This window comes from Nelumbo lutea, chromosome 4 (genome assembly GCF_056320005.1).
Source record: "Nelumbo lutea isolate HS-2025 chromosome 4, American lotus-T2T, whole genome shotgun sequence".
Taxonomy (NCBI): domain Eukaryota; kingdom Viridiplantae; phylum Streptophyta; class Magnoliopsida; order Proteales; family Nelumbonaceae; genus Nelumbo; species Nelumbo lutea.
This window is the reverse complement of record NC_142687.1, coordinates 80,627,860-80,639,795: the sequence shown is the minus strand read 5'-3', so window position 1 is coordinate 80,639,795 and position 11,936 is coordinate 80,627,860. Positions and strand designations below refer to the sequence as shown.

The 11,936-nt window shown below is 38.0% G+C and overlaps 2 protein-coding genes and 1 long non-coding RNA gene across 4 annotated transcripts; 1 reads left to right on the top strand and 2 right to left on the bottom strand.

Annotated features, from left to right (window-relative positions):
• Positions 1 to 1,739: 1,739 nt before the first annotated feature.
• LOC148861283 (uncharacterized) lies at positions 1,740 to 3,012 on the bottom strand. Its single transcript, XR_016113359.1, has 2 exons — positions 2,251 to 3,012; positions 1,740 to 2,116 (listed from the first exon to the last, which is right to left on the bottom strand). It is a non-coding gene; the product is annotated as an uncharacterized LOC148861283 (long non-coding RNA).
• A 1,906-nt stretch (positions 3,013 to 4,918) lies between these two features.
• On the bottom strand, positions 4,919 to 8,243 carry LOC148861282 (beta-carotene isomerase D27). 2 transcript variants are annotated; one of them, XM_088986567.1, is made up of 8 exons: positions 8,009 to 8,243; positions 7,808 to 7,900; positions 7,534 to 7,648; positions 7,163 to 7,262; positions 6,939 to 7,030; positions 6,755 to 6,835; positions 5,731 to 5,799; positions 4,919 to 5,199 (listed from the first exon to the last, which is right to left on the bottom strand). In XM_088986567.1, the coding sequence occupies exons 2-8, from the start codon at positions 7,846 to 7,848 to the stop codon at positions 5,062 to 5,064; spliced, it is 636 nt and encodes a 211-aa protein (XP_088842693.1). In that variant the 5' UTR covers positions 7,849 to 7,900; positions 8,009 to 8,243; the 3' UTR covers positions 4,919 to 5,061. The 2 variants fall into 2 exon arrangements, with proteins under 2 accessions (XP_088842693.1, XP_088842692.1); XM_088986566.1 differs by having other exon boundaries at positions 7,534 to 7,638; positions 8,009 to 8,237.
• A 179-nt stretch (positions 8,244 to 8,422) lies between these two features.
• LOC148861281 (large ribosomal subunit protein mL101 (rPPR4)-like) lies at positions 8,423 to 11,098 on the top strand. The gene is made up of 2 exons (XM_088982233.1): positions 8,423 to 9,000; positions 9,750 to 11,098. The coding sequence occupies exons 1-2, from the start codon at positions 8,701 to 8,703 to the stop codon at positions 10,983 to 10,985; spliced, it is 1,536 nt and encodes a 511-aa protein (XP_088838359.1). The 5' UTR covers positions 8,423 to 8,700; the 3' UTR covers positions 10,986 to 11,098.
• Positions 11,099 to 11,936: the final 838 nt, after the last annotated feature.

Here is an 11,936-nt window from a genome sequence, read left to right as displayed (position 1 = left end):
AACTAATTCATGTACATATGCTAATGACGTTTTTTAACTATTAACTAATCCGGTGGTTGAGATGGTCAGTGTCTCTCCAAGCCCCAGAGACTTGGGATCAATCCACATAACCGTATCTGCCCCTAATAAGACGGGATCTAGTAGGGGTAATATAGTAAACATGTTCGAAGAGCACTTGATAAATATTGACAATTGTCATTAGTGGTTTTTAACTTGTTCAAGGGTAGGCCGAGTATTCTAAGAGACTGGTGTCAAAAAATTTTCTAACTGCTCATTGAATATACATATAACGTTTGTGTCTACTTGATCCGGACTGCCCCTTAACGCTCCCTCTAAGTCTGTAAACCGCCTGTTGTTGGCTGTTGCAACATGATCTGACATGTTGGAACTTGGATGGGAACATCTCCCGTGAATAACTAATATGTACGGGAGAGTTCCCGATGCAAGATAGGATGTGCGTGTGAGGCGCCAGGTGTGAGGAGCAGATCCAGTCTCGCATATGGCATAGGTGTCGTTGGAACTTGGATTGAGTCTTCATAAAACCATAGATGTGGCTACCGTGTATTGGGAATATCTCCCGACAAATAAAAATGTATAATTACAGAGGTATTTCCAATACATGGTTACAAGTGGCTGTATGGTAAGAGCACGGCCTTACGAGAATTGAATCCAATCTTATTCAAGAGTTGAAATCACTTCTTAATAAAACATGCTCCAACACCCTCCACAAACCCACCATGTATGAGATGTCTGATGTCAGATCATGTTGGGAGGTGGTGTTAGAATTCGTTTTGTTGGCAGGTTATCCGGATTCATCATTTGATCGGTTTTAAGTTTTCCAGCATCGTGTCTGTCTTTCTGTATCATAGTAGAACCCTTGCACAAAATTCGTTTCAAGTTTCATTATCCTCAAGTGCCTGCTCTACCACGATATCTGCTGACCACATGATGCAGGCCATAAGGCTCCATGGATTGATGGCCACACATCAAGAGCATCTGTATAATTTACGTTTTACATTCATTGGAAATGTTCCTGATGTGCGGCTATTATGTCAGACCATGTCATGTTAGCAATACATAAATTCATACATGTATATGTATAAATATGTATTTTATCCATAAATAATATATAATATATAATTATGTTGTACATGTAATAATGTATTATTTTATGTTTTAATTTTTAATTTGTAAAAAATATTAAAAATTATAATTTGAGGCAAAAAAGAGTTTCTTTTGGCGAAAATAGCAGGGCAACGTGCCTACGGTCCATTGGGATGCATAAATATTGAAAAGTTACTCAAAAAAAAAAAAAAACAAATACTTCAGTTAGACATCAGTGTAAAGTTATAGCCTCCCGAAGTTTGCATACGTGTTTTATTTGCAACCTGTGACCTGATGATCGGGTTGAATGGATCAACGGTCCAACCTTTTGAACCAAACGATTTTTGACCATCTCTGCGCTTTATTAAAACTATACCCAGAATCTTACGGAAGTGATGGTTTCAACCCACCGTCTCACCCTTTCCTACTTTCAGCCTTATGTCTAGGAGGGTATTTGGCATTCCATTTGTACTTAGATCCAAACTTAAGAATCAAAATGGATACACAATAGTTCCGTGAACAGGTTTCGTGCTTAAGGCTGCATTTGTTTGCGATGTAAAACCCAGTTTAGTGTATTTTTACACAATGGTTCACTTTTGCATGCATCTGGATGAAATGTAAAATAAGAACGATAATTGATGTAAAGAGCATTTAAACATAACTTTGCATCAAGAATTGATGTGAAAATTACATTGAAAAAATTGATGTAAAAATCTCTCGAGCTCTTCGTCGATGTAAACGTAACGTCTCTCTTCTTCGAAAGCTGCTCCATCAATGTCGTGGTTTCAACCTTTGCCGGTGCCCTCCTGTTTCCATCGTGGTTTCAATCTCTATGCGACCCTCTTCTTCTCTCTTCCACTCTCTCACACTATTTGTTCCCCTTGTGCCAGGTTCGGACGCTTTCTCCATCTCAGTGGGGACGCTCCAATGGTCGAGGCATCTCATCGTCCCATGATCCCATCATTCCCATCAGGCCATCACCCAGCTATTGTTAATCCCCCCACCAAGCACCCTAAAAAAGTGTAACTTTAAGATCATGCAAGTAGAACTGATTTGATCTATGCTCTGTTATGAAAGCTCTCCTTGCAATGGAGCTCTTTCGCTCTTCGTTCCTAAATTTTATCAAAACATACAGATCAATCTTACCTGTAAGAGTGGCGCTCTGTTATGAAACCTCTCCTTGCAATGTTGTAGCTTCTGAACTTCCATGAAGTACGAATTACGAAATCTGTGTGCTGACCAGCAACTGGTCAAGCCAAAGAAGTCCTGGGGCCTCGAAAGTATGATTTTGTTTGGATCATGTGCTCTGAAACTACTCCTTTTTCTTACTTTTTTTTTTTTTTGATAATTACTCCTTTTTCTTACTTATTGTCTGCTTCTTTTTCAAATGCACACTCGAGCTGAAGTTCCCATCAGAAACTTAACTTTCTATTCCAATCCAGCGGCAAATTTCAGAAAAATCTGCTCAACCTCCTCCTTTCCCTCATCTCCAATGACTCCCATAATGGCTTCTTCAACACTAACTATGGCAACAACCTCGATACCGTCTATGGACTTGTTCAGTGTAGACGCTTGCCAGATATGCTTGTACACCTCGAGCATAGAATGCCCCAATAAGAAGGATACGCATGTACATTACAATCACTTCCTCTTGCACTATTCCAATCTCAATTTTTCCCAGGTTGATGCTTCTCGGTAGAACTCTTTAATTTCAACATTTTTGTGAGAGAACTCTTAACCAGTCTTTCATCTACGGCGATCTCAGCTGGGTTTATTACAAAGCAAGGAGCTCTGTGTTTATTATGAATTCCACATCGATGAGAGGCCGTTAATCAAAACATGGGTGTACTTTTACACTGTTGGTTCACTCCAAACACATAAAACATCCATTGATGATTTTACTCCTTTCTGCCAAATGCACAAGAATGTTAAAACACGCATTCGACCAGTTTGCTTTTTACCTTTACCTTGATACATCTGGCCGTTCTTTATTTCTATCGATAGAGTTTTGTATTTACACCTCTTCCAAATGCAGCCTAACCTAAGGGTTTAAGCTTAAGAGAAATGTTTTGTTGGCACAAAACAGAGAACAGAAATCGTTTTATGCTATTGGGTACCAAATAAGAAAGTAGAGCAACACCCCACGCAAATCAAAGCCTCTTTATTGGGAAGCTGAGTACAAATTATATTGCTCCCATTCTAAGTCAAATCTGTTCTACCAAAAGAGACATTTTCGATGTTAATATTATCGTTCATGGAATGCTTGCATAAAGTCAAGAGAAAACCACTTAATGCACTTATCTCCACAAATATTTTTGGGAAACACTGATAGGTAATTTTTTTTCCTGCTTTGCAATTAAAGTTAAATAATGATAGTTTTATCCATAAAGTATCATTATTGAAGGGATAATATTGTTCTATCATATGTTAAACAAACTTTCCCATGGACTAAAAAGTTACTTATCTAGGTAGCTAGAGGGTAATACTTGCCCAGATAATTAAGCCGTTCAGAAATCATTATGAGAGTTGAGAAAATAGACACCATAATTAAAACCTAAATCAATCTTTACCCAACTACTTTAACAGTTGAACAGGTTTGAGTATGAATGGACAATGGGTTGAGTGTCCATTTCCGCCACCCCGAATATGATGTCCAATCATCTTGATCAAAGACGTGCATCGCATCCTTCAATTGTTATTCTTAGTCTTCATGGGTTCTTCAAACTGTTGAGAATCAAGTTAAAATCCTCTTCAATGATGATGAATTGTACATTGAAGTTGGGGCAAGATTGTAGACTTCCCAAGCAACTCAAGGTTCAGAAAGATTAATAGTCATACAACCAATTCCGTATGTTTTGAAGTCCAAAACCTGGCCCAGGTGATTTCTGGCCACACAAGCTGTAGAGCATCGGTTGTTGATGCAAGAAGCATCAAATTAATTTTGATTTCATCCATTTTTGGACTTATCCACATGACTGGGATACACTTTAATCATTTTTTGTATCACTATCAAAACTCAAAACTAACTCAATAAAGGAGTTACGAGCTCTATCAATGATTATAGGAGGCATAATCTTGTTGAAAACTTTGTTATTGCAATTCTTCCAAATATGCTGCAGTAAAATAGCAAACTTTTCTTTTAGTAATGATACCTTTGTATCCCTTCTAGTGTTGCAATCCAAAGAAATCCACCAATCAAGAACAGAATTGTTATTCTCAAGAGGTACCGGAATGGAGTCTCTCGTGATGAGCCATATTTGTCTAATAAAATGGCACTTTGTGAAGATATGATTGACATCCTCCTCTTCACCACAATAGCTACAGCTGCCATCTATATCAAATCCTCTATCCCAAAGGGACATCTTAGAGGGAAGTTTGTTGTTCAGCAAAAGATACAAGATTTTAATCTTAGGAGCAATTTTCAAGCTCCATACATTGTTGATTTCCTTTGTCATCCTAGAAGAGTTCCCATGCATCAGACAAGCCTCACTATAGGCAGATTTGATTGAGAAATTTCCACTTGGGTTAGGCTTTCAGATGAGTTTGTCATCATAATCCCTAGAAGGAATAAATTGAGTTTTTATTTTCTCCTACGCACTCAGAGGAACTAAATTTTTAATAGTCTTCCCTCCAAGTTCTGTTATCTTGATTGATGACTTCACCAACTCGGAGGTCTATATCAGTCCAAAATTTGATTCTTTTTTGCCGAAAATTTTTTCTCAGCAAATATTTATTACTCACAACTTGAACCCATAAGTTTCCTTTTCATTCAGCAATTTCCATCCTTTGCAAATTTGTCTTGAGTTAATTTTCATTTGTTTCTGTGATGTAAGAGGCAATTTTATATAATTAATACAAAATACACAAGGCTTTAATTACCTCAATATACAATGTTTGTGATACTCATAAATACACAAGGCTTTAATTACCTTCAAGTTCTAGACAGGGATTACAGCTTTATACTTTGGGACATTGCACAGTCTCGCATTTTTCGAGAATTTGCATACGTCGAGTGGCATTTGGGCATATGTCCAAGCAGGGCTCCTTGAGGGTCTTATCCTCTGTAGGCAGTGGAGGGCTGACCCCAAACTTGAACTGACAAGAAAAAATATATGATAAGATATAGTTGTCAAAACTCAAAACCGTGTTTTGAGCAAATGAAACTGAACCGTGGATGATGAAAGATAATACCAAAAAAAACATTTCCTTTTTACATCAAATATTAGCAGAATAAATTCCCTTTCAAATATTTATTAATTATATATAAAAGGCATTGCTTCTAGAAATATTAAAGCGAACATCAGAAATTTCTTCCCAGTCTTAATTAATGCTTAAATTTGAGCATATGTTTTAATAAGTCCACTTTTTTCCCCATTTACCTGATGTGAAAAATAAAGAGAACATATAATGCGTGCTAGTTTTTTTTTTTTTTAATGGGTTTTGTGTTTTGGCTGACACAGTATAAGACAGTAATCAGATGATAAAGAATCCACGTAAGACTATAAGAGAGACATATTATCCATAAAATTACTCATATTATCTGTCTGCAAAAGAAATAGAATAGCTACTGGAAATGGCAACAGATGAGGTTAGGTTAGATATCCTCTGTCAAGTGAATTGTGTTACCTGACAGCTGTAATCACTGAAGTTTGGCTCCATTAATAAAGGGACACCCATGTAATCCTTGAAGAAAGCCTAAGAAAGAGAATAATTTGAAGGAGTCACATATGAGGAGTTTGTTCTATGAATTCAAACATTACTGCTGAGAAAACTATAAAAAGAAAAAGAAAAAGAAATTTAATAAGAACTCCATGTATAAAGGACAAAAACCAAGGTGGTGATTTGGTTACATCTAAATTTTGGCAAATAGTTAATACTCCCTATTATCAATGATTCACTGTGAATTCTTCAAAGGACAAAATACCTCTGTATGCTAACTTATTTTATAATAAATGGTAATATCTTTTGTCCTTTTGCTGGGAAATGATCTGTTTATCAAAAATTGAGTGTTTCCAAATCAGCATCATGTATATCCAGATCCAGTTAGTTAGAAAGCAAATAGCTATTACATTCTTATGGGGATGCAGAAAATGTAAAAAAATGCTTGAACTTTTCTTTTGTTACATATGTGCAGAGTACTCTAATCGGCAGCCTTCTCTTTATTAAAGATAAATTTGACTTGCAGGCATCTTAAACAATTGAACTGATCTTTCTAGATGGCTCTAAATGATAGAACAAAGATGTGCAAGTCAATCTAAATGCCTCCAGAAATACTACTGAAGTAACAAAAGGAAGCATAAACATCCAATTCACTGCTATGCAGAGAACAGAGCCAAAACTTAAACCAAGAAAGCATATACAATGATGCCATTTTGCTTTAGTCTATATTCATTCTGGGATCTTTCAACAAGATGATGTTGAATCAAATGTTCTTTCACTGATATTAATCAATTGATTTCAGATTTACAATTTTGAAACAAGTCAAATAACAGTTTGCCAAATTCATGATTGTACCAGGATTCTCAGTGGAACCTCTCCAAGCCAATTCACAATAACTCATCATTTCACATCCAAATAAACATTTCATAGTTCACTTGAAAAAAGAAGAGAAACATGAATAGTATAGAAGCATAATTTATCGAGCACTAACCTGGGTTGGCAGCTTACATGTATTGATACAAATTCCGATGCATTTGCTTTCTTCCAAGTATTTGCATCTTTCTACAAAGACCTGGGTGAAGAATTGCATGCACAGTATGGTAAATAAATGCCTAGAAAATGATAAATAAGCACAATTTAATCAGAATATAATGTTGAACAGTGCAAATTAGTACCCCAGTTGTGCAAGACGATCCATCAGGAAGATCAACAGAGTTAACTGTGCATGATCCCATCAACCATTGACAAGACAGTGCAGTTACCCTGGCTTCAAAAGAAAGGATCTTAGGTGATTGCTACCAAACATATCATTCAATATATACTTAGTTATTTAGATTCTCATACATGTGCTTTGTTAACAGATCAAAATTACAGTCATATGTCTGAAATATTAACTTACCAATCATCATGGAAGCTACTTTTCCACCATCTATAGGTGCTATAAGCATTTTAAAAAGTTCTAAAAGAATGGGAGGAAACAGTGATCTTAATATCCTGACCTGCCATGGCAACAAGGGTAGTTAGCATTTAGCAAGGACTCTCTTATTATGGCCATTTGACATTTGTGTATGAAATTGAACAATCATACATCATCAATATGTAAATGATTAACTTATTGAGTTTCATGAATCTCATCAGAGCATTACTCAATTAAAAGTTAAAACTGGTAGCACTAACTATTCCGCTTGGGTTATATATTGTCAATCTTTTCAACTCAATAAAAATAATAGGGTTTACTCCGAACAATCACAAAGTTAAGACTTCAGATACCGCCACTTCCGCAGTTTCAGTATTGCTTCGACCATTCATCATGAGACGGTTTGCAACTTCAATTAATCCATCGTAACCAGGCTTCTCAGAATCCCATCCAACCTCCTGAGTAGCCCTTGGCAAATAAAGCATTTTAATCACATTAAAAGGTCCAACCATGACTCATACAGTAATTACTTAAAAGGCATGAAGAGTAGAGCACCGTCGGCATCAGGAATAAAAGTACAATCAGAACCGTTTTCGTAGCAATATGTGCATTGAAAATCCAACTGACCTGCACCATTTTGTTCCGGAACAAAGCGAGAAACAAGTCATCGAAGATGCCGGGCTTGTATTCGGATTTCAAATCCGTATTCGTTGCTTCAGTCTGGAACATGAGAACAAAAATTGGAAAATGCAAAGAAAGAAATTGAGAATCGAGAATTAATAGATGGAAGGAGCTGAGTATACAGAGCAGAACATCGAGGAATCTCACCGCTTGCGATTGAATTGGGGAAGATAAAACGGAAAAGCCAGGGCTTTTCAGGCGAGATTTTGATCGCAGGGAGCACTGTGAAGGGAAAGAGAAAGTGAGAAGACGAGGAAGAGTCAGAGGCCTCATCGGAGAAGAGAATGGAAGTCGCTCTTCCTTCGAAGCCGATAGACATAGCGAATTTGAGCGGGTGATAATTTGTCTGGCCGAAACCGAAAGGAACCACACTCCAGACTCCAATCTGGGCGTTCAGTGAAGTTATTCTAGACGGCTTCTTCTCGCACGATTAAATCTATTCCACGTGCGGTTCTCTACGTGGGCTTTTTTTATTGGTTAAACAGCCCCAAGTTCCAACTCAGCAAGTGCAGCTGATCTGGTCTCCAGGATAACGGGGCAATCCTGTCTTCTCTCTGCACTGAAAATTAAACGGTGTTCAGTGGGCTGAACGCTTTAGCTGTTCGCATTAGCTGTTCTCTCTGCACTGGAAAGTAGAGTAGAGGAATTCGCATTAGCTGAACGCTTTAGCTGTTCAGTGGGCTGTGGAACCCCACTTATGTATTTAATAACTTTTATTATTGATTTCACAGCCGGCTGAACCTTGCTCAGAGTAGAGAGAGCAAAAATGGAGAGACAGAGATACCAGCCAAAACCCTAAATAAACCTCAGAGTCAGACTGAGAGAGAGAAAGAGAGAGAATGCTGAGAAACTTTAAGCGGATGCTGTGGCGTGGGGCGGAAACATCTAGAAGGCTATGTAGTGTAGCGTCACAGCCAAAGGATCGAGCTCAGAGTAGGTCACCGGCTCGGAGGTTCAGGGGATCGAAAGAAGCTTCGAATCTCTACCATCGAATAACACGTTTGGAGCCCAGCAATGAAGGAGTGATTCAAGCTATGAACGACTGGGTGGTGAATAAGGGAAAAACGATTTGCAGGTACGACATCTCCAACTTCGTCAATCAGCTTCGCAAGTACAAGCAATTTAGCCATGCTCTCCAGGTTGGTGCCTCTCTACTTGTTCTTTCTCTGTTTTCATTTTTCTTATTCCAGAATATACACCACGCTTCTTCTCTTCTCAACCAACCTTGTCATGATCGTGAATTCACGTTTGGACTTCCTAAACTGATCTCCATCCACCTCATTGAATCATTTAGTGAACATTTCAGTAATTTGTGTTGATAAATCTGATTTTCATTATTAATCATGAGTCGAACCACACAAGATTAGGTCAACAATCACAGTATTTGATCGGGTTGCATGTTGAGCCCCTGCTCTCCTATCAGAAAGATAATATAATTTGTTCTTCTAGTCTTTCTATCTTCAGCTCCGAATGTAATTCTTATATTTGTTTATATGGAAATTCTTTCAAGTAATTAAATCACCAAAGGGAAATAATTGGAAGATTATAACCCTGTTATCACTAAATCATCTCAAGTTTGAATGAGCTACTTTGAAGGTCTACTATTGTTTATATGGAAATTCTTTCAAAGTAATTACATCACCAAAGGGAACTAATTGTAAGATTATAACCCTGTTATCACTAAGTCATCTCAAGTTTGAATGAGTTACTTTGAAGGTCTACTATGTTTTCACCCATATACTATATCTGCATCATGTAGGGATCAGTTTTACATTCTACAAGGCTTGTAATTAAAATTTTCAAGTTTTGTTATTGATTACCACCATGGAGACTGGAGAGAGTTTAACCTATTCTGCTATTCAACCTGTTCTTGTTTTCTTATGCACAGCTACTGGAATGGATGGAAAGGAGGGGTATGCACCTAACCTATGGTGATCACGCCTACCGAATAGACCTGTTATGGAAAGCCGAGGGAATATTGTCAGCAGAGAAGTATTTCACAGACCTACCGAAATCTTTTCAAAACAAGTTCACCTATGGAGCCCTTCTAAATTGTTACTGCAATGAGAAAATGTTTGATAAAGCAATGGCCCACCTTAGGAAGATGAGGGAACTGAACCTTGCTTCAAATGCTCCTGCTTACAACAGTCTAATGACCCTTCACATGAAGCTAGGGGAGGCTGAGAAGGTTCCAGTTCTAGCACAGGAGATGAAGGAGAAACTTATTGAGCCAGATAGTTTTACTTATAATATATTGATGAATTGTTATGCCTCTCTTAAGGATATTGAAGGAGTGGAGAGAGTTGTGGAGGAAGTGAAAACAAGAAGTGAGATTGATGGCAACTGGACCATGTATGGGAGCCTGGCTGCAGTTTACATTGCATCTGGACTATTTGAGAAAGCTCAGTTAGCACTGAAGGAGCTTGAGCAAAGAAATAAACCTAAGGATCGAGAGGCCTTTCATTTCCTCCTCAGCATGTATGCAAGCATTGGCAATGCAGCAGAAGTTAACCGAATTTGGCAATCTCTAAAATCTGCATTTCAAAAGACAACAAATCTCAGTTATCTCACAATGCTTCAAACTCTTGCTAGACTTGATGATTTGGATGGCCTTGCAAAATGCTTTGAGGAATGGGAATCAGGTTGCTCAAGCTATGACATAAGGTTGATAAATGTTCTGATGGGTGCTTATCTTAAGCGAGATATGATTCAAGAAGCAAAATTGCTTCTTGAGAAATCCACAAGGAAGGGATCGAACCCCAACTACGCAACTTTCATGATGTTCGTCGATTTTTATGTGAAGAATCAAGACATGGATTGGGCACTTAAGTGTATGGATACAGCAATCCCAAAGGTGAAGGAGCATGAGTGGAAGCTATATCGAGAAAGATCATACTTTCTTCTGAAAAACTTTGAGGAAGAAAAGGATGTTGATCATGCGGAGGAGCTTTACAGGATCCTGAAGCGTGCTAATTGCCTTGACCAGGAGGTATACAATTTTCTTATTCGTACATATGTTGTAGCTGGAATGGTGGAGCCTCAAATGCGTCAGCGTATGGAAACTGATGGGATAGAGATCATGCCTGAAACTGAGAGGCTGCTTGAAAGTATATGTCCAGATTAATCTTCTTTAATTGGGATATCAAATGCAATCGATTAAAGAGGCCTTGAGGCTAGGCTTTGCTTTGTAAACATCCAAGGCTAATGAAAGCAAAAAGGGAAAACTTCGGGGTAGAACCAATGCATTCTTTAATATATTTTTTGTGAGGAATAAATGCACTTGAAACTTAAGAGTCCATTTGGATCACAGTGAGAACCGGAATTGGAATGATCTATTCCCAATTTCCCATTGTCTGTTTGGTTCAGACAAGAATTGGAATAAGCTGGAAAAGGATTTTTTTTCCCAGGGGAGGCATTCTCTCAAATGGGGAATGCATTCCCATGGATTCTGATTTCACCCAACCAAACAGTTTGAATCTCAATGGCTCATTCTGATTCAAATTTCAGACCCCTATTCTCACAAATCAAACGGACTCTTAGTTCAGAATTCAGCTACATTCTTCAGATCTTGTGTGGAGGAAGCTAAATGTGCTTCCATTTTCGCATCTGAGATACTCTGCACTAAGTTCAGCTGTTGAAACTTGCAAGGTCAGGATAATTCATTTTTGATTGGCGATGTTGATGAGCTATGGTACAGTTATGTACCTGTGTAGTTTCCTTTTGAGCGGACATGCCGTACCGGGTCCAACAATTTGTTGGTTTTGAACGTTTCACTGGGCTAACCGCACGGTTGGAACTGTAGAACCTGCCAACGAGCCAGTTTTATTCGGTTTTGAAAACACTGCATACTCATATAATGGATTCAAATGTTTTTTTAAGGGCTGGTAGCCAATGTTTTCGAACTGCCATTACCCGGATGGTTGGATTGTCTGGCCCATGAATCATCGAGACAACCGATTTCGTTTTACTCCAAAACTGGTCATTGTCCAAAAACTGTTGAATTGGTCAATAATCTGCTGTGGCTGAATTGTCGACTCATTCAACCTGTTCAACAGGTTTGACCTTTTCTTAATTT

Coding starts and splice junctions, on each gene's coding strand:
- LOC148861281 (XM_088982233.1), top strand. CDS start 8,701: ATGCTGAGAAACTTTAAGCGGATGCTGTGGCGTGGGGCGGAAACATCT. Junction 9,001..9,749: donor AATTTAGCCATGCTCTCCAG/GTTGGTGCCTCT, acceptor TCTTATGCACAG/CTACTGGAATGGATGGAAAG.
- LOC148861282 (XM_088986566.1), bottom strand. CDS start 8,134: ATGAGGCCTCTGACTCTTCCTCGTCTTCTCACTTTCTCTTTCCCTTCA. Junction 5,800..6,754: donor CATGTAAGCTGCCAACCCAG/GTTAGTGCTCGA, acceptor TCTCTTTCTTAG/GCTTTCTTCAAGGATTACAT. Junction 5,200..5,730: donor TCAGTGATTACAGCTGTCAG/GTAACACAATTC, acceptor TTTTCTTGTCAG/TTCAAGTTTGGGGTCAGCCC.